At 49.6% G+C, this 26786-nt stretch overlaps 1 protein-coding gene across 1 annotated transcript in view; it reads right to left on the reverse strand.

Annotated features, from left to right (window-relative positions):
• Positions 1-25847, reverse strand: part of CELSR1 (cadherin EGF LAG seven-pass G-type receptor 1) — a 160228-nt gene extending 134381 nt beyond the window's left edge. The window contains exon 1 of the mRNA XM_046915547.1: positions 22673-25847. Within this exon, the coding sequence (XP_046771503.1) occupies positions 22673-25847 (3175 nt within the window). The remainder of the gene's footprint in view (positions 1-22672) is intronic.
• Between the last annotated feature and the right edge of the window lie 939 nt (positions 25848-26786).

A 26786-nucleotide genomic window follows, 5' to 3' on the forward strand; every position in this document is an offset into this window, starting at 1 on the left:
TTCCTTTCCGAAAATGCATCCTCTTGTTCCAAGGGCAGCCAGGCCAGCAAAGCTATGCAAGAACACACTTAGCCCTGGGCTATCTATAGCTTCAGCACACAGATGATATTGTCTCTCAGCTAAGAAAAAGGCTGGTCCTTGTCTATTCCTGCAGGAAGGATGCTTCCGTATCAAGTCTGTCCAGTGACAGACTCACTCATCCACCAAAGCCAAGTGAGCCGCAGGCGCAGACAGTCAGCCTCAGCCCCACTACTCTGCTGACAGGGGTGGGAAAATACCAGCCCGGAAGACAACTGCTCCCAAGCTGGAGCTGGAGACATAGGTCAACCAGTCTAGAAAAGAGGTGCACAGGCAGGAGAAGCCCAATGAAGGCAACACAGGGACAAAAATGTGACCTCATCTAGACTGGGAAGTTAGAAAGGTACATTTTTTTTGCTAGTAGCTTGCCATTGACCAAGTTATTATAGCACAACGTGTTCATATTTGGAGGCTTATGTCAGGATTCCCTACTCGCAGAGCTAGCACAGCTGCAGTACAACAGGTTTCAACATCCCCCACTTTCCTGGAAGGAGATCTTGGCCTCTCCAGGAGCTGACAGTGAGCAGCTCCTTGTTCTGATATCACCACTTCCTCTGTCCCCAGGGTTTTGGCAGCCCGGGCAAATTCCTCCTGAAATGATCTTAGATCCAGATACTGGCATCAAGGACATAATTTCTACAGTGAGGGATGACTGATGAATGAGCTTTAAGCAGCAATATGAGAAACACATGGGTTGTCCATTATCTCAATTCTGGTTGAAGGTAATAACAAAGACTAGGCCATGTCCACTGAATGGAGAAAAGCCTCATTCCTTGGTACGAGAGATGCCGCCTTGGCATGTCCAGATCCACAACTGCAGTGGCAACACAGCTGATATCACCTGAGCAACACAGGCTGTTAGAGGAGGAACATGCAGCAGAGAAGGCCTCTCAGCAACAGTGAGGAGGGGACTGGTGGCCACAGAGGCCTGTTCCCCAGGCCTCAACCTAAGAGATGTCTTGTTTGACACTGAGGGCCCAGGTGCCAGCTGCACGGAGGGGTCAGGCACCAGTATGTAAACAAAACTGGGTTTCATGGTTCAGGAAAAAATGGATTTTTTAGCAGGAGGTCTGCAGCAACAGCATTGCAGTAAGCTTCTGTGACAGATGGTCACATCAAGTCACACCACTGCCTGGTTCCCTCCCTCCAGGAAGGCCGCGTGCCCTGCATCTTGTGCCTCAGTTAAGAGAAGCACAAGACCCTCAGAGAAAAAAAGTATCACAAAAGCTTGATCTTCCATGCTTGCGGGAGGTACCAAGTGAGGTCCCTGGGCAAGTGGCACCTGTGGGGCTGTGACACTGCCACCACCAACCTCTCCAGTGCAGCAGAGACCAACCTGCTCAACCCTGTTCCCTATCCTTCAGAGAACTTAACCTCCACTCATCTGTTCTCAGGGCTTCCTATGTATGAGCTTCCTACATACAGAGCAGTTGGCGTTGTAACGAAAAGGCTGTTTAAGCCACAAAAGGCTCCCAATTATTCCTAGGTCACACCAGCAGCTCGCTACCAGCTACCATGCTCCCAAAGATCACCAAAAGTTGCACGTGTACCTTTTGTCCCAAAGTCAGGGGGAGATTTACCACAGGGTTCAGCAGAAGCAGACAAAGCGTTTGGAAACAGCATCTTTGTGGGAGATGGCGCTTCTGCAGAGACATCGACAGTAGGTTTTAAGACCCCAGATGCCCATCTGTGGGAAGGTAGCTAGGCTGCGACAGAGCACAGAGCTAGTGCTGCTCAGCCCAGAGAAAAGAGAGCCTTTGTGAGCCCTGCCTGAGGTGGTCAGGGTCTAACAAAAGACCACTGACAGTCCTTTGGCACGATCTCAAGCAATTTGAACTCTCGGCAGCTTTTGCAGTAACGCAGTTCACTTAAAGCTGACACAGGCAGGAACTTTCCAGTAATCCTCATGTTAGCTCTTATGCTGGGTTAATAATTCCCTGCTCAACCATCTGTGACGTAGACAGCACCAGTAAGATCCCAGTTAAGTTTCACCTATTAAAAAGACAAGTTGAAAACTTACATGGAACACTTGAAGAAAATTATCTAAAGCAAATAATCTACCATATTTGTGTTAAAGAAACACAGAGTTACTGTTTTAGGTCTTTTTTTTTTTTCTTTTTACAGCAATGATTTATAATCCAAAATGGGATGAAGACCAAGACTCCAGCTCTACACACGCAAACACAACAGAAACCACAGATACTTTCCTTTCCATGGCCTCTCAACAACAGACTTTCTTGTTTTCACTTTCTGTCTTTTTTTAAAGAGACACATTCAAACTCAACACCTGGAAACAGAATCTGTCGAAGGCTGCTGGCCTTGAGAAAAGCTCTGAGATCCCATTCTGAGACGATGTGTTCTCCAGCAGGCAGGTGGCAGGGCCTCTGTGTAAAGCCCCTCCCACACCACCATCGGGCTCCCAAAGCTCCTTACTCCATCTAGATAATATCCCCTCTTTTTACCTTGCTGATTTGTTTTGTCTTGTTTCTAAAGCCTCCAAAAAATCTCCATTCCTGAATGGATCTCATCTTTGTTAAGAAATTCAGCACGTTCTCATATTGTAAAAAACCCCACTATGTACACCCAACCCTGACCTTTCCACCACAAAGGGCTCACAAGGGGTCTAAGAGATCAAGCAGACATACCTGTCACACCTCAAAGCTGTGTCCCAGCCGAGAATATAGCAGCAATGGTTACAGGAAAATACAGGGATTTTCCATAGTGATTCAAAGGCAATCCAACTGAGCAGGTAAAGTTTCAATCCAAATAGCTATTAAAATTGGATTCAGATGCACTCACAATTAATGTGGTTCTAATAGCAGAAGTATCCATACTTACAAACACACAGACAGCCTGACAAAGGGGTGTAACATTTAGCTGGAGTCAATGCTCCTTGCTCATGGCACGGCCACTTGGCTCCACAGGTGGGATATATAGGTGCTGGTTTATTCTCTCTGTAACCAGGATTTCCCAGGGGACAGAGCCATGTGGAATCGAAGCCAAGTGGGGACAAAACCAGGAGAAGTTTGGCATACACCTGCATTTGGACAAGAAATCCAGCACAGGTCCTGGCTGCCCTACATCACCTGCAGCAGAAGAGCAAACCTCATGAGTAGCAGCTCTCCTGCGCTCATGCTGGCAGCCCACCAGCTAGGCGGCTGCCAACAAATACAAACAGAAGCATAAAAATACATTTGCTGCACCTGGTTCTTTACTCTTCTCTGAAATATACGACTAAACTCTGCTCTCACATGGGTGGGGAGTCAATACAGCCATATTTGTGTACTGAAATGGGTATTATCTGTAACCAAAACACCCCATTTAGAGAGATGAGCAAAAAGAGTAACAAAAACGAGACAGGGCAGGCTGGTGCTTTGCAGGCAGCAGCTCAGACTCAGTTAACATCTCTGTAATTTGCGCCTTCCCTGGATATGGTTTGGTCACAAATACACTAATTTAGGGCAGGATGCTTTCATTTACACCCTCCCGGACAAGTCAGGCACACCTGCAGAAGCTGTCTTTATGGAAGGGTCCCAGACCAGGAGCAGTCCTGTCAGGAATGACAGACAGATGGCTAAGGGAGGACAGATGACAGTGCAACATGGAAACAGCAAATCACTAGAAGGGAAACTAAGAACAATTAATTCTTGTTGCTCACAGCATTAAAACTAAAGATCAGCCAGTGAAATTAGCAGGCAGCCTGTTTTCACCAAAACAAAACACTTACTGCAAGTGTGTGTGTCTGAACAGTGGGGACTGCGATCAGGCATTGGGAAAGTGGAAGTCTCAGAGAGGGATTAAATACATTCAGAGATGAGAGGGCCACTGAGGGAGGCTGTGGAGCCCCATCTGCCTGCTAGCAGCTGGGACAGTGCGAGGCAGAGAGGACCAGCCTGTACTTGCCCTGATTCTCATCCTGTCTCCCTAATATCTGTTACTGGGCAGAGCTACAGCAGGGGCATTAGCTCAGACATCTCTCTGGCCTCATATAATTTAGCGGCGATGCCTGTGGTAGCGAATGAGGCAAGGTCAGGATGTAGGCCCAGCGTATGATGACCTGCGGCACTGTCAGCATTGGCACACATGGTTTTGGCCGATGCTGCTGTGCCCTTCCAGGCTGCTTTGCTCCCGGGGGATGGATCATGGAGGGATCTGTGCAGGCCCAGCCAGGCCCTGACACTTGGCCTCAAGGGCAGCAAGCATCCCTGCCTCGCTTCACGAGCTTCTGTAAACAGCAGGGCAGGTTTTTTCTAAACTTGCATTACTTAAACATGCAAAACAGTGGTTAAAACCATCCAGACGATTTTCTGCTATCTGTACTGCAAGTGGGCTCGTTGATCTCACACATCAATAAAATGGCCACTTTCACTAACTGGAGGGTATGCCTTAATTACCTCCACGTGGCACTGAATCAGAAAGAAGGGCCAGCTGAACCCTGCCCCCCTGCAGCCCTCTGTCTCCTACATCAGCTGTGCCAGATCCTCTGCCACTGAGTCCTTGCCTCTCTGCCAGACTCACTTGTCCTGAAAGAGAAGGAAGTTCCCTTTCTGAGTAACAAACACATCCAAAAAGGGTGTGTTGTAACTCACAGAAATTGCAGCTCATTCAAAAAGCAGGATACACCCAAAAAACTCTCTGTGGAGCACTCGCCTTTCCAAGAGGCTGGTTTGGGGCGTGTTATATTCAAGAAAACACTGTGTCTGGGTGATGAGCCCACTCCTTGCTCCTGGCAATCCAGGGGTGCAGCAATAGGAGCTCCTGGGTGTGCAGAAACACGGGGCTAATCCTGCAGGAGCCCACGATGCCTCTCAGCTGCAAATCCAGCATGGGCCCCTCAGCTGGGTCTGCCTTTCAATTTACCTCTTAAAGAAAGCTTTCCATGCTGGAGAAAGAGCATCTGTGTCTGGATTTCCTTTATCTGATAAATCCATGGGATGCAGGACGGGATAATCCTAGCGCCTGTGCTCCACCTCCCCCTGGTTTCTGTGTGTCCACCAGGACGAAGACTTGAGACTGCATGCAGCAGGAGAGGGGGAGATCCCAGTCTGTGGTGAATGTCCTTAACACAGCGAGGGCAGAGAAGGAGGTGGTTTCAAAGCAAAACACAGTTCAATAGACATGAAAGCAGCTTTCCTCTTTGTGCTACACAAGCCTGTCTCGGGGTAAACAATTGCCACACTTTCTAAACCAAAATGATTAATAATTATGGAGGGCTTAACCTGGCGCTACCTATTGTGCAAAGGCCTCTGTACGTGTTTGAAAACAAACAATTTGAGCTTTTCTGTCACCTTTGTTGATGGGGGAAGTGCAAAGGGAAGCCTTGGTGGCTGCCCTGCAGGAACACGGATTTCCCCACCTGGAGCCCCTCAGGAATTATTAGCCAACACCACCACCTTTTATCCTGAGTGCAGCTGAAATGGACTGCGAGCGTCTTCTCTCTCATCTCTGAAGCACAGCAAACCAAAGCAAGATAATTTCATGACAGCGACAGGCCATTTCCCAATGCGTTTCCCATACAAACTAATTAATAAAGCCTGGTTCTGATGAGTCACCCCTTCAGTTTGACTCAACACAAGCTAGCACAGGCCGTGAGGCAGCCCCAGCGATGCAGATTGCTCCTGCAGGGCTGCTGCAGCTCATGCCACACCTGGACTTGGCCTGTGTGCCAGCCCCGTCTCCATCCTGTCCTATTTCACCATTTTCCTAAAAACACCCATTTCCAGCCCTGTGGTTCTGAGAAGACAAAGTAGGGCGGAAATGGGATCGTGTGGATATGGCTCAAGGTAGCTCTGCATAAGATGATGGCTAGAACACCCATCACCTCCCCGGGGCCTCCTCGTTCCCGTTTTTAGCAACAAGCCTGCTGGTGGAGCTGCGCCGGTCTGTGCAAAGATAGAAACTTCTCTTTTTTGAAGTGTAGCCAGAATTATGAGTACAATCCTCTGAAGCCTGAAAGGTTTCCTCAAGTGTGAGAGAGGCCAGAGACCAGCCTTTTATATTCCCCCTCTTTGTTCAGATCAGGAATTTGCAATCCAAATCCCAGCCACACCACGGCAGGCAGCGAGCCCAGCACTGTGAGTAAGAAGCATCTTAAAGAGTTCACAAGGCTGCGTGCCAAGGAGCTGCCGTGAGACAAGGTGAGCGCGGCTTGAAAAGAGCTGCATGCATATAATGTCATTAAGATAGCAAATAAGAAACCTGTCCTGCAGCGCAAAGGAATGTGATAGTTACCTACTGCTCCCCTATAGTTGCAAAGAGCCCTTGAAATATTAACAGGGTTATCAGCATGCACTTATCAGTTACAGTAGTGCCTAGATAATGCAAAGGACTGAGACAGAGCACACAAACCCATTCATTTTCTAAATGCAAAATTCTTCTTACCATAGAAACTCGTACCTTTTTAAACTAAAATTAGTTAACAACAAAATTCTAAATCAACAAACCTTGAAAGGCACTAATCTATGGGGAATAAAGAACTAAATTCATCCAGCTGTTTATTTTGACGTTCATTTATAACAATATTTGCTCGTATTCTGTGTGCTTCCAAGGTGTGCGCTTGTAAACGTGCTCACTGAATCTCCTGTGGTTCAGATGCAAGCAATAAAAATGCATTTCACATCACAAAATCTGCAGTAGGTTCAAGCTGTAGGGACGGCAGAATTCCATACAAATGAAACCAGCAGTTCTGTACCCATGGAAGAACTGTGCGTGCTGACATACTTACCTACATGGGCTGGGTGCTGACCGTTGTGCAAGGAGCACTGGAGCAAACCTTCCCTTAGCCTGAGTCACTGTATTCACACTGGGCTAAGGGAGGGACAGCGTACCATTTCCACATGTTGAAAGGACTTTCTAGGGATTTCCTACCTTCCAGGAGTGATAAAACAGTAGCATGGTCAAACACATGCAATCTCCTCTAACAAGCAGCCGAGAGCCCATCAGGCCAAGGGTAGAGCCCAAGCCACATTATTACTGCCCCTTTCTTCATACCTTCCCTAGCACCCGTCAGCACGTGAACTGTTCCAGCATAAATTAATAAAAATCCTACTCAAAACCAAGGACAAATAAAGAAAACACTCAAACAAGCAATAAAAAAGACTATTTCCTATAGACTCTGGTTGTGAATGCGCAGCAGCCCTAAAATAGTCCAAGGGTTGGCTGCCACTGTCCCATCTCCTGCACTGCGCTGGTATTCATCTGATGCTATATTGAACTGTTCTTTTGCACAGTCAGAAAGTTTTTGTTCTTTTTGCTTGTTTTTATTGGTAACTTGGCTTTTTATCAACTTTCATCTCCCCTTGCACCCTCTCTGATACTTGTTTGATGCACTCCGCTGTTTCTTCACGCTAAGTCTTCCAGTAGATTGGAATTTTGGTAACTTGGTGCATGGAAAGAGCTCAGCACAAGGTCACACAGGCACTGCGAAGGGTAGGAGTGAAGGAGCCAGAAACAAGATTGGCTCAGATCTGCTGCAACTTGCAGCCCATGACATTTGTGAGTAACCTCCAGACCCAATAATTTACCTGCCGAACCACGCTGCCGTGTGGATTCTTTATCTTCTTCTGATACCAAGTTTAGACAGCAATGCTGTTATCACCACACAAAAACCCAGACAAGCTCAGGCAGTTCAAAGGGCTAATGCATCTGCAATTTGTTAATGTGTGTTTAATTTCTGCAGCAAAAAGAGAATGGGAAAAAATTTTCTCATCACCAACTTCAATTTTCTATTCAAGAAAGCTTCTCAAGGAAGCGCGTTGTATATACATAATATTACTCACAAGCTATCAAGCAGTTATTAATTTATCAAGCTTCATCTTAAGCCCAGCTACACTTCTTTGGATCTCTTCACAGAGAGGTTGTTCCAGAACGCTGCTTCTCTAATGGTTTCAAACCACCTTCTAACATCCCACCCAAATTTATTCACCCAGCTTACTCACAGATTTTTCCCTTTCAACTCCCCTGCTGCTAACTTTGCTTTCCACAAGCAGTTCTGAGAGGCAGGTAGTGATCAAGAGTCCTCCTTCTCTTTCATTTTGCAGAACAGAAGATGCAATCTTCTACCGTAAGTGAAACAAAATCTCCATTCCCCAACTGGTCCTCTTTACAGCACACATTAACTTTCCTTGAATGGGAACTCTAAGAACAGCAGCCATGAGACATTAGCAGTGCCTCGTACAACAGACAGCAAGTACTACTTCACTTTCTTTAATAAAACCATCCCACTTAACCTCTGTAAAACTCACACGTGAATATATTTTTCAGTCGTCCTGTTGCTTCCTTCCCCAACTCAAACACATACACAGGTTGAATAAGAAAAAACAAGTTATTTAAAACTACAGTTTCAGAAAAAGGATTCATTTTCCAAGCCAGTGTTTGATAATCTCCAGTTTTTCTCTCTTTCCTCATTTTGAATGCACAGCACAAAAAAAGAAGATTCAGCCTGACCACGAGGGACTACCAGCAGTCTTTTCCTGGGTTACTTCCAGGGAGACACATCTACCAAATGGGAGTCTCACTCCTTCCCAAATTCTCATGGTTTTCAAAATAAAAGTCAATGTGCTCACAGTGCTGATCTTTGCTGCCAGAGCCACATTTGTGTCCAGGAGGTGTCCCCTTGTCTCTGATGGGACAGGGACTTCAGAGGAGGGCGATGCATGCGGCAGGGCTTAAGCCTAAGAAGGGAACACTCAGAACACCACCTGAGCAGGAGGAGGGCAGTGTCTCCAAGGGGAGGGCAGTGCGGTATGGCCGTGTCATAGCCATGAAGCAATATATTACTTGTTAATATATTAGCATTGCCTCTAAACAAGCAGCAACACACAAAGGAAATGCAAGAGGCGTTGAAAAATGCCAATACACAAAGACTAATATGTTTCAATGGATTTCACAACTCATAAATTATCGAAGAGAAAATTAAATGCTTCAAAATGCCTAAGAACAGAAATTAATTAAGATGTCTAACAAGGAACAGAAGCAGTGGCAGTTTATTAGCGTGGAATTATTAACTGCTGTGCTTTCTACAAGTGAAATATTACCCTGAAGCGCTAATGGGTCAGCATCTCATTTGCTAGAGCAGCAACAGCCCTGCTTGAACACTGGTGCCTCACTGCCTCTCTCACCGCTCCATGAGGATGGAGCAGGTGCTACACAGCAAAACCACCTGTACTATGGGAACAACCCCTACGAATTCTTTCCTATGAGGGCAGTGAGGCACTGGCACAGCTGCCCAGGGAAGCTGTGGATATCCCATCTCTGGAGGTGTTCAAGGCTGACTTGTACGGGTCCCTGGGCAGCCTGAGCTGGTGGGTGGCAACTAGCCAAGAGGTTTGAACTTCACTATCTTTAAGGTTCCTTCCAAGCCAATCCATTCTATGATTCCGTGACCACACAAGTGCAAAGTGTGGAGGGATCATGCTTGGTAAAAGAACTCAGAGCCTCGCTTTCAACAATTAGCATACTTAATATAAAATGGAAAATTACTGCAGAAAGGGAAAAGGACTGGAAAGGTAAGCCCAGACATGTGGCACTGAAATCATCAGGCTGAGCTCTCTGCTGAGCACGTGGAGGGAAGCGGTGACCTCGACAGAGCTCTGCTTGGTGAATGAGCAAATATAGTTTCCTGGGTATTGGGCAATATCATGCAATATGACTAAGACAGTTCAAAAACATCATCATGAATTTAACAAGTTTAGAAATCTCAGAATGACTTCTGTAAAACTCAGAATCATCACTGGAATAAAATTTAATTAGTCTTTTCTGATAGTTAAGACATTTATATAACTTCACTGAAATCCCTGAAAACACCAAATTTATGCAGTGCTAATCCAACAATACATCACCCTATACCATCAGTTTGGGTTATGAGGAGCATGAGTAAAGCTGTTTAACCCAAGGGACAGTTTTCAGTTTGAGTATGCACCACAACCAGGCCTGGGGGAAAGCTTTCCAACCAGCCACTGAAGCTGTCACTTCATTTCCCTTTAGGCCTTGAAAAAGAGCAACAGGATCTCGTGACATCTCAAGTCTGATAAGGGAGACAACAGCAGAAAGGAGGGAGTCACCCACGCCGCCTCCAAGCAGGTGAAACTGCATCTTTGGAGGATTTCCCACAGAAAACAAAGGATTGATGCTAGACTGCACCCCCAGCTCTGAAGAGTTTGGGTAATTTTATCTAATCATCTCAGCACCTCGTTTCAGAGCAGCGCGATGCACGTGACGCACGTTCTTGCGCCAAGGAGTGAATCAGCCATTTCAGCTGCAGAAATTCCCAGTCATTTGGCAAGGACGGGTTTTAAAAGCAACTGTAGAGAAGTTCATAGAGCTCACTCACCTAAGACAAGTTAACTGCATGTAACAAAAAAAATTTCTCATCTCTCAGTTCTCACCAGGTTTTATTGCTATTAATCGGTCACATCCATCAATGCTGCTGGTAGTAAACAGGAATTTCCTAGTTTGAAGCCTTTTAAAGCTGAAGCAAGTCCCAGCACTGCTGTTAGCCAAGCTGTGAGGGAGCTGAGGATTGAAGGAGTCAGCTGCACGTGCCAGGAAGCAAAACTCCCACGGCACCACCACCTCACATGTAACGCTCATAATGGTAGATATCGATTATTTAATTAATTAACAAAGCTGATAACGTCAGGTGACTTACTACATAAAGAACAAAAGTTAACCCATCTCACCCAACACTGCAAAAATGCACAGAAATTTGCCCACATCACTCCAACTCTCAGCAAATCCTTTTCCAAGCAGCCCGCTAAGCCAACCAGAACGCACCAGAAGGTTCTGTGATCTGAGGAAACTGAAGTTAAGATGGGATTTAAGTTTGCAGGCAATTATCTGCCAGATGGGGAGCTCATTGTGTAGAGCACACACTGCTAAATTATCCTGCGTCAATAAAAGGAGGCCAACATCAGAAGTACACCCCATGTGGAAAGAAAATGAGCAAACCAATTGGATGGCTCAATTGAGTCATCGCTGCCACGAGACCTCTACTGTGTGTGTCAGAGCCATGTCAGCCAGCTACAGTGTCCGTGAACACATCGAGGGAAAAGCCACAGCATCCAAGCAACAAGCAGGAACACGCTGGTAATTACCAGCAAGTCTATCATTGCAGCAAACTACAGGGAGAAAGAGGTTTTAAGAGGAGGTAAAGATGCATCCAACTCTGGATAGTTTGTGGCGTAATTTAAGTCTGATCCCACACACACTTCCATAACTGACCTGTTAGTCTAAGCGGGGGCTTCTCTGCCTAAAAGCAAATCAGAGGAAGCATTTTTTAAGATACACTTCGGAATAACTCAAGCCAGAAGACAAACAAATCAGCCGTGATCAATAGGAGAAAATCCCCAGTGTTTTTGTTTATACTGCGTTTGAGTTCCCAGGTGGGAAGACTCACATCCCTGCCTACAGCCAGAGCTGACCCAGTCCTGACATGGCCTGAACAACTGATGATCCCGCTTCTATGGCAGCCAAAACAGAACCTAGCAGCTTCAGCTCAGAGCCACACTGCCATCACTGGTGCTCGACTGCAAAGAGTGAGCCGGGAAACCTCCTCTGCCGTGCACTGTGGGTGTCAGCACAGCCCTGAAGCTTATGGCACTTGCCCAAGAGATGGGAAATGTGAGGCCCACAACTGTCTCTCTATCTTATTCGGTTCCTCTTTAATGCATACCACAGCAAGAGCTCTGAGATCAAGGGCTGGAGCCCAGCCCATCTCTGCCCTCGCTAAGTGTCCCGATCAGAGTGCTGAGTGAAGCGCCTGGGCTGTAGCGGGATGGCATTTCAAGTGCTCCCACTTCACAGGACACTTGACTGCCTAAATAAGGATACTGCGGCAGAGAGCAGACACCTCAGCGTGAGGCGCTGCGGCCTGTAATGGTTAGATAGGTAAGTTCTCCACTGGATCTGAGCTGTAGAAGGTGCCAAACATCTCTTCCCAGCCAGTACTGTAAAGAGGCTGGCAAATGCATGCTGCCAAAACAAACAAGGCTCTAGTTAATATGTGACGACTTTTACATGATTTGAGCTAAATTCAGACAGATAAATAGAAAAAAAAAAACAGCTAAGGTGTTAAAAGGCTTTCTTCAGAATCAGACACAGAAGAATGAATGCTAGAAGCATGCAAATAACAAGGGGTTGGCCTCATACAGAAGTTCTGTGCTGTGAACTCAATCAAATAAACTCAGTGGCTTGCTAATATCAGTTTTGAACAGGTTCAAGGAGTCTGATATGGAGCGTAGCTCCGGTAAGGCCCCACATGGACTGCTGTGTCCAGTTCTGGGTCCCCCAGTACAAGAGAGACACGGACATACTGGAGCACTTCTCCTGTGAGGAGAGGCTCAACAAACTGGGCCTGGTCAGCCTGTAGAACAGGCTCAGAGAGATCTCATCCACATATAGGACAAGGGGGAATGGTTTTAAACTGGGACAGGGGAGGTTTAGGTTGGATATTAGGAAGAAGTTTTTCACACAGAGGGTGGTGACGCACTGGAACAGGTTGCCCAAGGAGGTTGTGGGTGCCCCATCCCCAGAGGCATTCAAGGCCAGGCTGGATGTGGCTGTGGGCAGCCTGGTCTGGTGGTTGGTGACCCTGCACATAGCAGGGGGGTTGAAACTCGATGATCGTTGTGGTCCTTTTCAACCCAGGCCATTCTATGTTTCTATTAATACCTTAAGGGAGGGTGCAAAGAAGACAGAGCCAGGCTCTTGTCACTGGTGCCCAGTGCCAGGGCTAGAGGCAGTGCCCACAAATGAAAGGAAAAAGCAAACCCAGCAGACAGAGCAGCTCTTTGAGCCCATGGTACATGCTCTCATGGCACAACAGCTACCGAGAGTCACCTTAATTACATTTGTTCCTTCATGGCTACTAATTCTTCTGGAGACTTCTAAACTTAACACTCGTTTGGGATTTAACAGCACAGATGATGATGACTGGCCATCGTGCCTGTGAAATTAAAGTTGATGGTGTAGCCCCTGCCTTATCCCTTTTTTCAGGGTCCAGATGGTTTTGCTTCTCTCTAAAACTACAGGCTCCACACCAGGAAAGAGATGCATTGCTGATGAATGTTATTATAACAACAGCCTCTCCTTTTTCCTTCAAAAAGTGTTGAAATATTTTGATCAGATGTGTCACTTCCAAAAGTGCTGGAGATCTGAGGAATGTAGCATCCATCACCTGTTTGGCATTGGTGTTGAAAACAGATTACTTTTCTTTGTATTTGATAAGCATAACATGTCTATGTTTATTATGTGGCCCCCTTAGCATGCATTACAGGTTTACCATTTCATTTAGTTGCCTTTTTTGTGCTTGGCAAGTGTAAATAGTGGAATAAATATGAAGGCAGTTGCAGCTTAGTGGCATTAACTGCTTGTTGAAACAAAGTCCAAAAGTCTTCCTTTCTCTTCAGCAAGCTCTATTCTTCTGTTCAATATTCCTTCTTCAAGTGCAAAGACCACCTTTTTGAAGTATTTTAGAATCTTATTTCTTTGTTGAATGCCAAATTCCCATAGAAGCATACTTTTCCCTCACACATCCAAATACCTGAAGACATATAAGGTACATCCTAATTTTACTTATGGGAAAGCATTTAATAGAATCACAGAATGGTTTAGGATGGAAGAAACTTTAAAGCCCACCCAGCCCCAATCCCTGCCATGGGCTGGCTGCCACCCACCAGCTCAGGATGCCCAGGGCCCCATCCAGCCCACTCCTGAGTGCCTCCTGGGATGGAGCATCTACAGCTTCTCTGAGCAAATTTTCCAGCTTGCAAGTTCTAGCCTCCCTTCATTCTTTCCATCTAGTCTGCTAAGCATGTAAATAGGGGTAGTTTGCTGCAAAAGAACCAAGTACAGTCATCACTACAAAAGAAAACTAACCCTTCCTTTCTGGCACACAGGGACAGGGTGGGTACACCCACAGGGCTTTCCTATCTAACAAGGCAATTAGCCCAAACCAGTAACCCGTGTTCCTCTTTAAATGGAGGTGAGATGTGCATCTCCATCTGGCAGCCCCCACGCCTACTGGCAGGTCATGGCTGGGACCTACACATCCAACCCCACACAGGTCTCTTATTTCTCTTAGAGATGTGCCAAGGGACATAAATCTGACCATACAAATCAAACTCTGCTTTTCATTACACTCTTTCAATCCAACAAAATCAACAAGCTACGATGGAATCTAAACCTAAATGTATGCAGCCGTGCCTTATAAACAACTGTGTGAGACAAACCCTCACCAAACAAGAAATCACTGAATGACGGATTTCAATTTTTTCCATTTAGATTTCATGCTGCCCCTCTTGGAAACTTGTATTACCTCTATAAATAGTTCTGTGTTTTCAACACTGGAAAAAGATCTGCATCAGAGGGAAAAAACAGTAAAACTGTCACTTGTCACAGGAACACAGAGTGGCAAACTGAATTTAATCAGGTCTTAGACGTTCTTTCTTTCAAGTGGACAACTACTGCAAACAAGGCTTTGAAGAACTGAGTCCCTGTCAACTTGTTCTGTACTCTCTTTATGCAGTCATTCGGTGAAATGGTCTTAAAAATGGAGCAGAAAACAAAAAAGCCAATTAATCATAAAGGACAGCACCGGCATACTTGTTTCTTAAATGCTAAAGTTGTCAGAGTAGTTTTAGTACTATTCTGCCTAAAAATGTCGCCATCCCCCCAGAAACTGGAGCAGAATAATTATACCATGAACAACTGCCAACGAGGCTCATGAGGTCTGATCTGAGTATCTTCAGCTTTTTTAATCCTCCTACATTTCCTGGTGTCTCTCCATAGGTATTTTTGGAAATACAAGTCTATGTGACAAAGGAAGCCAAGAGAATTGCCCAAATCCTCTAAGTTAGGCAATACAGAGTTAAGCACAAATTACTTTATCCCAAACACTCAAATGCCGCAGTCTGACCCCACCAACTGGCTCTCAAAATCCTGAGGGCTTATAAAAGTGGGGGAGAAGGGGATGGAGTGTGTGTGTGGATCGTGTGTTGTGGCTGACATTTGATTCTCCCCCTGCTCATCTTCTATGGATGAGTGTTCCATCTAGAGTTGCCTACGCTTCTAAATATTGAAAAGGTATTTGTAGCACGTAGGCTTAGAAGAGGTTTCAGCATCACGTTTTTTGTGTCCAGTCCAGAAGGTGGGAATTGAGGGGTTCAGTGACATCGTTTTGCTTGCACCAAAGCCGCGCCATGGTGCAGCTGCTGCTGCCTATACCCTAAGGAACCGGAAGGAAGCAAGCTCTGATAAGCCCATCTATGCAGCTGCTTCACATCTGGCTGCAATGCAAACACATTCATAGGTGCTGCATGCTATCACACACCCCTGACCCATGAACCCTGAGTACCCACCAGCTGAAACACTGGAGATAGCCCAGCGGCTGCAGAGTGTGGGCAGACCTGCAGCACAGCCCAAGGAGGAGGCAGAGAACAAAAGGAGTGTCCCCAGCCCTGCCTGGAGGCCGTGCTCTCGCCGAAGCATTGGGAAGGGGAGGAAGTTTGGGCTCTCACCCAAGTCCCAGCAGAAAGCCCTGTCCAGACAGGTGGTGAATGCGCTACTTGCCTTCACTGAACATCACCCTAAACCCAGCATTGCTCTTCTTGGTCGTGGCTTGTCTGATGCATCATTGTGAATGTTAACACTGAGAAAACCCATCCAGCTCAGAGGTGAGAGTCAGCTATGAAACGGAATTTCAAGTTATTGAGAATACATGCTGAAGGAGAACAGACCATTCAAAGAGCAAGTGTAAAATTATACACATTATCAGCAGCCAACTACTTCCTCAGGTAGTGCTCGGGATGTTGGAGATAATGAAGTATAAAATGCCACTGCTCCACGTCACCTGCTTTCCCCATGACTAGTTCTAGTGCACCTTTACTGTCATCCCAATATCCTAACCTAGAGAACTGCTCCTTTATTCGAAACAAAAGGTTCTTTTGTCATTGCCCTTCACAACAATTCAACGTCTGTTTGCATGGGCTCCAAAACCTGGCCCTGAAACAATCCTTAAGTGCAAAGAAAAAGAGAGACCAGAAGAGAGCAAACGGGAATTCCTCCCAGTCTACAACTGTAAGTCACATGAAGGAAAGCGCTTTCACGATTTCTAAGAGGGAAGAAAATCACAGCAAGGGAATACAGAAAGCCAACCCATTCACGAACAAACCCTGAAGCTTAAAAAGTAATCCAGAAATAAAAAACAACACCAAGCCAATGAAAAATTGTTATTATAACTATCTCTGCATTTGCAAATAACTTGAAAATAGGGGGAAAAGAAGTTTTCCAAGCAATACCTTCATCGTATTTCTCTAAGTTTAATTTCTATCTCCTGAGACTTGCTATCAAGTAAATCCCAGTAGATTTTGCTCCCTCTCTCATCTTCAGTCTCATTCTGCTTACACCTTCTCTGTGCTGGTCTCCCCCTTTCCCACAAAACACCGGGAAGAGCATCCACATTTAGGCAATAAAATACCCAATAAAACTACCAGTGTGCTGAGCAAAACCAGCCCAAACCCCAAAACCTCATTAAATCACTTCTCAACCAAGGCAACGCAACAGCTCATCCAGAAGATGTTACAGACATAAACACACACTTGAGTTTTCAGTAGTTAATGCTGCATTACCAAATAAGCAGAGCAGTTCAAGCTGCCCCAAACCCTTTGGGTACTGTGCAGGGATGTCCCTCCTGCCCTGGCTGGGTCACCCCACGTCCCATCTGGCCTCAGACTGAGCTGCCAGTCTCCAGCTGGACCCAGGCACGGTTAGAATCACAGAATCACTAAGGTTGGAATGCACCACTGAGATCATTAACTCTGTCAGCCCAACCCCCACCATGCCCACTGAGCCAATACCCTCAGCGTGACTTCATCAACCAGTTTTCTACCTTCAGAAAACAGGTATTTTATCCTACTTTACATATTGTGTCACTTTTCAGGGATAGCTGAAGCAGTGCTACAAGCCAAATTCTCAGGCTGGTCCTCAGATGTGGGCGTTTTCCATACAGGTTTGGGTACAGCAGTTTCCAAACGAGGAAATGAGTAGCATAGGGGTTTTTGTTTTGCTTTTCCCTCCAGGAGTCGACTGCAACCTCTCGGATTGACGTGGGATGAGGTTCAGAAGTGCCTTCTGGTTGCAGCTAAGCCACTGAGATCTGCTAAGGTAGGGAGACCTTGCAAACACTGTGAAACAAAAATGGGCACATACAGCACACACAGACGGAGAAAACAAACACAGCGATAGCTACTTCCACAGCAGCATTTGCTGAGAGAAGCTGATGCGCAAAATAACTTCTTACTGAGATAAAACACCTCATTTAATTCCTCAACTATGCTGTGGTAAACACTTTTTTATATACGGAAATCATTTTTTTAGCAGAGAAACTGCTTCTCTCTCCAACTAAAGTCACTGTGTAACTCGTTATTTTATTTATTTACCTGCAGGAGATAACTTTTATCTCAGTCAAAAGTTATTTTGCCAGTCAGCCTTCCATTAAATATTTTTGCTCTCGCAGCCATAGAGGTTTTCCTGTCTTCAAAAACAAAAATACACCACTCCTATGAAAGCCAGGAACGAAGTGGAAGGAAACACACATGAGAGCAACAAGGCAGCAGCGGCTTTTTATCAGCTGGGACAGATTACACAGAGCAGGGGGGCAACTCGCATACCTGCGGGCCGGAGGGGTATCTGTCTCTGTGTAACCGAGCTGCATTTTAGATAAGGAAGGATTTCAGTAGCAACAGCAGCATGGGAGCTCTCCTCACTTCAAAAGGATGGCCACTACTTTGCAGTCACTGATTTAGGAAAACAAAGGTAAGCAGTGAAAAGCACAGCACAAAGGCTGCTAATCGTTATTTCCCATTTAATACACAAAGTGATGGCCGGGTCTCACACCCTGTGTTCCCAACGAGGTCACTTGCTGCTCCCTCCCAGCTGCTGCTCCCGTGCTGGGTGTGCACACACAACACCAGTGCAGGGAAAGGCAGAATCCCCATTTTGTCAGGAAATGGGCTCAGGAGGAAACCTGCACCTCACCCACGGGGAAGGCACGGGGAGGGAGGAGGGAGCATCCTTTCATTCCTATAATCCTGTAATTGTACGGCTTATTTAAGGCTGCAGGAATTTACCTCCCCAGTGGCAAGGGGAGGACGCAGAGAGCCGTTTTGGGTGCCAATCCCTCCTCCCCAGTACCTGAAAGCAGTGCTGGTCCTGCAGTCTCACCAGAAGGATCTCCTTGCTCTACGCACTGCACCCCCAAAACGGCCTCAGCAGTCCCACATGCCACAGGTGGTGGAGGCACAGCCCCCTAAGCACAGGGGCAGGAAGACAATTTGCACCACGATGCTCCCAGCCCATACCTGGGGGCAGCGCTGCTTTGGGGTGCAGGAGGGAACTTGAATGCCCCCGTCCCAAAGTCCACACACACAACTCCCCAGTGCTCTACCTTAGGCACAGCCGTGGCCTTGCATTTGTCCCAAGGGTTAAACTAAGTGTAATGTCTTCTCTTTCATTTGTATGGAGAAGCATGGAGCTGGAGAGGCAGGAGCTTTAGCGTAATGGCTTTTAAATTACAATAATAATAAAGATCCTTGAACAAGTGCTAAAGTTAAAAACAGCAGATGTTTATTGCAACATGAAGGAGCTCTATCCGGATTTGTAGTTGCTGATAGTCACTACAGTCACTGAATGCCAGTGGAGGTTTGAAGTCAAAGGAATGTAAAGGAACGCTTCAGCGTGCCTACCCCTCACTAGGGAAACCAGCCCACAGCAAAGCACAGAGCCAGAGCACTGCCTTCCCAAAATGGCATGTTATATGGCATTACTTTACATTTGTAGCACACACTCTGGGCCCAGCTGGTGCAGGCAGTTTGCAATGTCATACACAAGGGACCTCACACAGCACCTGTGCACAGCTGAGGCCAGCACCCAGCCCTCCTCCAGGGCACACAGGGACTGCAGTGCAATGCCTAACACATGACAACATCTTGGGGCTGGAGCAATTGTCAATCTCTTTTTAAACCAGAAAAATCCCATAAGATCCTGAGTAAATTTGACGTTATTGTAAACTGTGGACAAAAAGCCATCATTTTAAATAATCTTATCAATTTAAAATACATATTTAACAACAGTAAGAAATCACAGACATAAAATCAAGCAATCATTAAGGTTGGAAAAGACCTCTGAACTCATCCAGTCCAACCATCAGCCCACCCCCACCACTCTCACTAACAGTGTCCCTCCCCACCACATCCACATGTTTCTTGAGCACCTCCAGGGGCAGTGACTCCACCACCTCCCTGGGCAGCCTGTGCCAGTGCCTCCCCACTCTTGCTGAGAAGAAATTGTTCCTAACACCCAACCTGAACCTCCCCAGGTACAACTTGAGGCCATCTCCTCTCGCCCTGTCACTGTTATCTGGGAGAAGAGGCCGACCTTTACCTCACCACAACCTCCTTTCAGGCAGCTGTAGAGGCCTCCCCTGAGCCTCCTCTTCTCCAGACTGACCCATCCCGGCTCCCTCAGCCGCTCCCCATCAGAACTGTGCTCCACACCCCTCACAGCTCCACTGCCCTTCTCTGGACACACTCCAGGGCCTCCATGTCGTTCCTGCAGTGAGCACCCACGACTGAACACAGCACTCGAGGTACAGCCTCACCAGTGCTGAGTACAGAGGCACGATCAGAGTAAAATGGAGCCCAGGAAAGCAAGGGCAGGATTGCAGCAGGGCCCCAGTTGTTAGAACAGCACAAACCTCTTGATGCTACACGTGGGCATGGGGACACAGAGCCAAGCTGTGCCTTCCCACAGGAAAGCCTTGAAGATGTCAGGGAAAAGGAGAACGCTTCCTTCTAAGCAACCCCACACCTGCAGCACAAGAACCAGCTTTCAGGGCAAAGAGTAGTTAAAATGAGGGACTCTGAGAGACATCACTATGAGACACAACCGCAGCCAAAGCCCGTGAGCAGCTGGGGCACCCCCGGAGCACACCTGGCTTAGGCTCCTGCAGCAGGGCCTGTTTGCTCACTCTGTGGGCACGGCACAGGGGCACCCAGAGAGATTCACTTCAAAAGAGGCTGACTTCAAAAGCTGCTCTCCCGCTCCAAGATACTAATGACTGCCTGCCCGCCCACGGGCCCCACCAGCCACGTTCCTCCCCGCTCTCCTCCTGACAGCTGCAGGGCACGGCCAAGCAGGTCCCACAGCACCGGGCAGAGCTGCATGCACAGAACCCCACGGGCTGCCCACGGCCCCACGCAGCTCCGAGGGTGTTTCTTTTCTTTAGGTAAAGCATGAAGAGCCGTGCCATTCTCAGGCTTTGTGAAACCAGTTATCTCAATCTGCTTGCTCTTCACGATTCCCCAAGTTTTGTTTATGTGCAGAAGGACAGAATTCCCACGCTTCTCCAAACAATTCCCAAGGCAAATAAAAGGACATGGGTTTTAGCAACGTCTCAAAGTCCCACAGTGACGGGGTTCAGCAGCTCCTCAGCCCCACACGCTCACCCCAATGGCAGGAGGCAGTGCTGGGTGGCAGCCAGGCTTTTATAGCAGCACAGCTACTTCCGACCCGTATATAGATCACATTCCCCATGTTCATAAAGAGCTCACATTCTGCCCTGACCCGAGCAGCAGCTGTGAGCCGGGCAGGACTTTGTGTCTGTCTGGGTTGAGAGGTTAATGGCTGCTCCATAGACACATTTTTCAGTTAACTGGCAGCTTATCCTAGCAGATGATTTGCAGGTATTTTGCAACACTTGGGAGATAACCAGGTGGAGCGCTTCTGTCTGAGCTCTCCTGTCTTTTTCTTCCTTTTTTTTTTTTTTTTTTTTTGAGACCACATCAGATAAGCAGGAAAGCAAGCAGGTGAAAGTTTACTGGAAACAATCACAAACGGCAGAACTCTGCCCTCCCAGCTCCCAAACAGCAAACAGCTCAGAACAAACACCAAAGGGAGTTCAGCACTTGTCAAAATTACGTCAAACCCCTGCCCGTAAGGAGCTCGTGTATTTAAGTATCTCAGGATGCACAGCAGACTCGGTTCTGATCAACACCACAGCAGAGCTGCAAAGTTCACATCTTCACCCAAGGTGAATGCAAAGCAGTAAGGGCTGAGCACCCATTGCTTAACGGAGATCCCCGGTCCTTCGTTTCCCTGCTTGTCACTTCCTCAGACTGAGCAATGGTCCCTATGAGCCATTTCTCTCCATCAGGTCTGACCCAACGACTGCTCCAAGCTTTTCGCTCCAAGTCAGCTCTTATCAGCTGCTGTTAGATAAAGAGCTGCTGCTTCAGACAGACGATGACCACGCAATCACCGCCGCGCTAATCCAAATGTTTCTTTAAGGCCACCAGCCAACTGCCTGTTATTTCTGCAAGTCCTCACAGGACGTGGAAACGGCATTTATGAGCTAACGTACCGCGTGAGCTGCCCCCCAGCACTTTGCAACAGGAGTCTCCCATCAGGTGACGCAGCGCAGTAAATTCAATCAGTGCAGTGAATATCACTTTCATTTTCCCGAAGCAAAAAGGAACTCAAGCCTGCAAGCACAACGGAGAGTCCCCCGAGGCCCTGCTGCACTTAATGACTACTTACAGTAATGAGCACTGCCAGGATTATGCCACAGTTTGGTATTTTTTAATACAATCCTCCAAAAAAAAAAAAAAAAAAAAAAAGGCACGTCCTATGTTCCTATGTGCCTTGTACTTCCAGCTATTCTATGTAAAAAAGGGAAAAAAAGAATTCAAATATTAGCTTCAGGGTTGCACAGAGAGGCAGCGAGGAATGCGTCTGGTTATAACCTTCGAAAGTCAACAGCAGTGTGGGATCAGGTCCACAGTAAACTTTATAGAGTGGCACCTGCAAAGGAAATTACTCATTGCGTGATTGATGCCACAATTAAAGGCATAAAAAGTAATTCCATGATAAACAACTGACGGAGCAGAAAAAAAAACACTTATCCCAAGAGTGTATACACACTCACATTAAAGTACACACTTAACAATAGGGGACGGTCTGCCCAACAGAAGAGGCAGAGCCCTCCCCGTCACACACCAGCTCTCCAAGGAAGGCGGTCACAGCACCTGTCCTTCCCCGCTCCTCTCCTCCCACAACAGAAGATCACTCAGGATTGATTTGAGTGCTACTTGGCCGCTATTTTTTAACAAAACAGGAAAAAAAGGGCTAGGGAGAGATGGATCTGCAAAGCCATCGTGTATCACCAGCAGTAAGCTTAACCCCAAGCATCACAGGTACGTGCGCATTCCCTACATCTTTGCAAGTTAGATCATTTATTGCCTTGATGCAACCACATCAGAAAACCCTTAGCACCACCTGAACGGAGGAAATCTATACCCCCGCACACGTTTACTTACTCTGGCAATCCACATCTACCAAACAGCTTCAACGCACCACTTCAACCCACAGCATGTGGATTAGATCCATTTTTGTGGTTCCTTTCCAAGAACTTCACAGATAAATCGCTGCCTCTGGAAACTGGAGGCTGCACGCTGAGCTACAAGCAGCTATTCTGCCCATGCCACCCCATCAGCCCGACAAGAAGAACTGCACAATTCACACACCTCCGATGCATGCTTACCTGAAACCGACACTTTCATGAGGGCTTCCAGGGGCCGGTTGTTGTCCAGGTCTCGGCTGAGCTTCAGTTCCCCAGTGGCGGAGTCCAAGAGGAGCAAGTTTAACTCATTGCCTTGCACAAAGGTGTAGGCCAGGCTGTCTGACACATCAGGGTCGTGCGCAGGGATCTTGCCGATCACACCGGAGGGGAAGCTGTTGGACTTGTTGGTCACGTAGTTGTTGAAGAGGATCTGGAAGTCCTGCAGGACGGGTGGGTTGTCGTTCTGATCCAACAGGCGGATGTGCACGGTCGCCCGGCTCACCAGTGGGGCCGAGGTGGCCTGCACCACTATCACATACTCCGTGCGGCTCTCGTAATCCAGGTCCATCAGGGCCGTGAGGTCCCCATTCAACAAGTCCAGCTGGAAGACCTCAGGGATGTTGCCCTCCACTATCTGGTACATGATCTGCGCGTTGGTTCCCTCGTCAGGGTCGGCCGCGCTGATTCGGGCCACGATAGAGCCCACAGGGCTGTTCTCCTCCACAAAGATATCAAACTCATCCTTCTCAAAGACAGGGGGATTGTCATTGATGTCCAGCACAGTCACCTGGATATCCACAGAGGCCTTCAGCGGCGGGCTGCCCCTGTCTACAGCAAAGGCCCGCAGGCTGTAGACGGCCACGTTCTCACGGTCCAGCTTGCGCAGCGTGCGTATCACTCCAGAGGTGGGCTCGATATAGAAGTCTCCATCTCCATCATCCCCACCTTGGAACGTGTAGAGCAAGCGGCCATTGAGGCCCGAGTCGCGGTCGGTGGCAGAAAGCTGCAGGACGCTGGTGGAGAGCGGCACGTCCTCAAAAACTGAGCCCTGGTAGCGGTCGCGCAGGAAGCGGGGGGCGTTGTCATTGGCATCCAGGATGAGGATCTCCACGTAGGTGGTGTCTGATTTCTGCGGGATGCCGTTGTCATGGGCTGTGATGGCCAATGTGTAGGACGCCTGGTCCTCGTAGTCCAGCTCCATCAGGGTGGTGATGGTGCCGGTGTCGGGGTCAATGCGGAACTGAGGGATGTTGTCATCCAAAATGTAAGTGATTCTTGCATTCTCCCCCGTGTCTTCATCAGTGGCGCTGATGGTGACAATAGAGGTGCCAATAGGCTTGTCCTCGCTGACGCTCACCGTGTAGTGCGAGCTCTGGAAGACTGGGCGGTGTGTGTTGGCATCTGTGACGTTGATGAAGACCTGGACGGTGTCAAAGCGAGTGCCATCAGAGGCAGTGACAGTGAGCACATACTGCCTCTCCTGCTTGTAATCCAGAGGCAAGGCCAGCGTGATCAGTCCCCCTCCGCTCTGGCTGGTGATGGCAAAGCGGTTCCTGGTGTTGCCACTGGTGATCTGGTAGGTCACTACGCTGTTCACGTCCCTGTCCACAGCAGTCAGGGTGAGGACACTGCTGCCCACAGCTGCATCCTCATTCAGCCGGAGATGATAGACCTTCTCGGTGAAGGTGGGGTTGTTGTCATTCACATCCAGGACAGTGATGGACACGCTGGCTGAGGAGGTCATCACCGGCACACCATGGTCCCTGGCCTCCACGCCAAAGTGGTAGTTCTCCACAGTTTCTCGGTCCAGCTCTGCAGCCACCGTGATCCACCCTGTGCTGTTGTTGATTTGAAAGGGAAACCCGGAGTCCCCCGATGCAGGGGCAACCCCAGCCGGCGGCGCCATCTCAATAAGCTTGTATTCCAGGCGCGCGTTCTCCCCAGAGTCAGCGTCCACAGCCTGGATGTGCAGCACCGAGTAGCCCAGAGGAACGTTCTCCAGCACCGTGGCCTGAAAGGGAGTGCTGACGAAGATGGGGGCATTGTCATTGACGTCCACAACCTGCACCGACACCATGCCGCTGGAGTTGATTAAGGGAGGCCTGCCCCCATCCTGGGCTTTGATGCGGAGCGTGTACTCCCGAATAGTCTCATAGTCGAGAGGGTTGATCAGATCGATGGCACCGGAGAAGGAGTGGATGTAGAATTGACCTTTCAGGTTGCCGCTCACGATGCTGTAGTGCACCTGGGCATTGCTGCCCCGGTCCCGATCCGTGGCTTGCACCTGCAGGATCTGGCTGTTCACCGGGGCGTCCTCCTGCACCTGCACCAGGTAGCGCTTCTCGCTGAACTGAGGGTAGTTGTCGTTCTCGTCCTCGACGGTGATGTGCACCATGGCCGTGGCACTGCGTGGCCCGGGATCCTTGCCCTGGTCATTGGCTTCCACCACCAGGTGATACTCGGAGACCTCCTCGCGGTCCACCGGGGCGCGGGTCCTCACCACCCCGGAGCGCGGGTCGATCTCGAAGACCCCATCCCCGGCGCCCGGCTCCAGCAGGCGGTACAGCATGTTGGCGTTGGCCGGGGCGTCGCCGTCGGTGGCGCGGATGGTCAGCACCTCGTAGCCCACCTCCAGGTTCTCGCGGATGCTCTCCCGGTACTCGGGCTGCTCGAACACCGGCTCGTGGTCGTTGGTGTCGCTGACCGTCACCGTCAGGTAGGTGGTGGCCGAGCGGCGGCGCGGGGAGCCGTGGTCGGAGGCGGTCACCTTCAGCACGTGGGTGTCCTTCGTCTCCCTGTCGAGGCTGCGGGCGGTGACCACGCCGCCCGTCTGCGGGTCGATAGAGAAGTAGTCGTTGGAGCGCTCGTCGAAGAGCGCTTCCATGGAGTACGCCAGCCGGCCCGCCTCCCCCTCGTCGGGGTCCTGCGCGCGCAGCACGATCACCGCCGTGCCGGCCGGCTCGTTCTCGGGGATGGACACCTGGTAGCTGGGCAGCTGGAACTGCGGGGGGCTGTTGGGGCTCCGCGCCCGCCGCGCCGCCCTCCGCCCGTCCCCCTCCGCCCAAGCGCAGTCCGCTCCGCGGGGCTCGGGGGCCGCCCGCCGCCGGCCGCGCCGCGGGCTCAGCCCTCCGCACCGGGGCCCGCGGGGCTCCGCGGGCGGAGCGCGGCGCGGCGCGGCCCCCGCCGCCCTCAGGCGCCCGGCGGGCGGCAGCGCCGGCGGCTCGGCGGCTCCGCGGCGCGGCGCGGCGCCCGGGGGCAGGTGGAGGAGCGGGGCGGCGCGGGGCGGCCGAGACTCCGCGCCGTCCGCGTGAGCCAGGGCGCAGAGCAGCGCGGCCCAGGACACGCAGGCGGCGGCGGCGGCGGACAGCCGCGGCATCTCCGGGGCTCAGGAGGCAGCGACCGCGGGCTGCGCGCTGCCGCACAATCCATCCACCCGCCGGGCCGCCCGCCCGCCCGCAGCCATCAGCCGCCTCCCCGGCCCCGCTGCGCCCCGCGCTCCGCGGGAGCCCCGGCCCCGTCCGCGGGCAGCGGGCGGGAGCGCTCCAACTTTTCCACCTTAAACTTTGAAGTGAGTTCAAAATGGCTCCTCTCCTCCTCCTCCTCCTCCTACCGCTGCTCCCGGGAGGGCGATTAGCATAAACCTGCTGCTCCTCTACTTCTCACAGAGGAAAAAAAAGAAAAAAGAAAAAAGAGAAAAAAAAACAACAACAACAAAAAAAAAGAAAAATCCCGAAGCCGCTCCTCAGCGTCCCCTCCGGCGGGGTCGGCCCACGGCCGCAGTGTTCCCCGCACGGTGCAGCCGCCGCGTCCCGTCCCGTCCCGTTGTGCCGCCCCGCTCCGCTCACTGCGGGCTCCGCGCTGCGCGGCGGGCGCTGCCCGGGGCGGGGTTTCCCGGCAGCCCCTCCCGGCCCCTCCCGGGCGGTGGCGGCGGTGGGGGCCGGGCCGGGCCGGGCGCGCCCCGCGGGGCTCTCTGCCTCCGTCCCTCCGTCCGTCCGTCCGCCGCTCGGAAGCGCGGGGAAGGCGGCGGGCTCCGTCGGGGGGAGCCGCTTCGGGAGGTGGGAGCGCGGCTCCGACGGAGCGCTGCGGCTTTCCCCGTGCGCAGTCACCTGTCGTCTCGGATTCGTCGTCTGTAACAAGAATTAAAGCGAATGTACGCTTGAGCAAAAAATTAAGTAGGAAAAAAAAACCAATATCGCTTCTCAGAGTACGGAAAACAATCCTGTGAGGCTGTGCGCGTCCTGCCGCTCTGGGGCTGCCCCGCAGCTCGCCGACCGCTGCGGGCCGCGCAGAGCAGCGGGTAGGCAAAAGGACGGCT

This window comes from Gallus gallus, chromosome 1, assembly GCF_016699485.2.
Source record: "Gallus gallus isolate bGalGal1 chromosome 1, bGalGal1.mat.broiler.GRCg7b, whole genome shotgun sequence".
Lineage (NCBI taxonomy): Eukaryota > Metazoa > Chordata > Aves > Galliformes > Phasianidae > Gallus > Gallus gallus.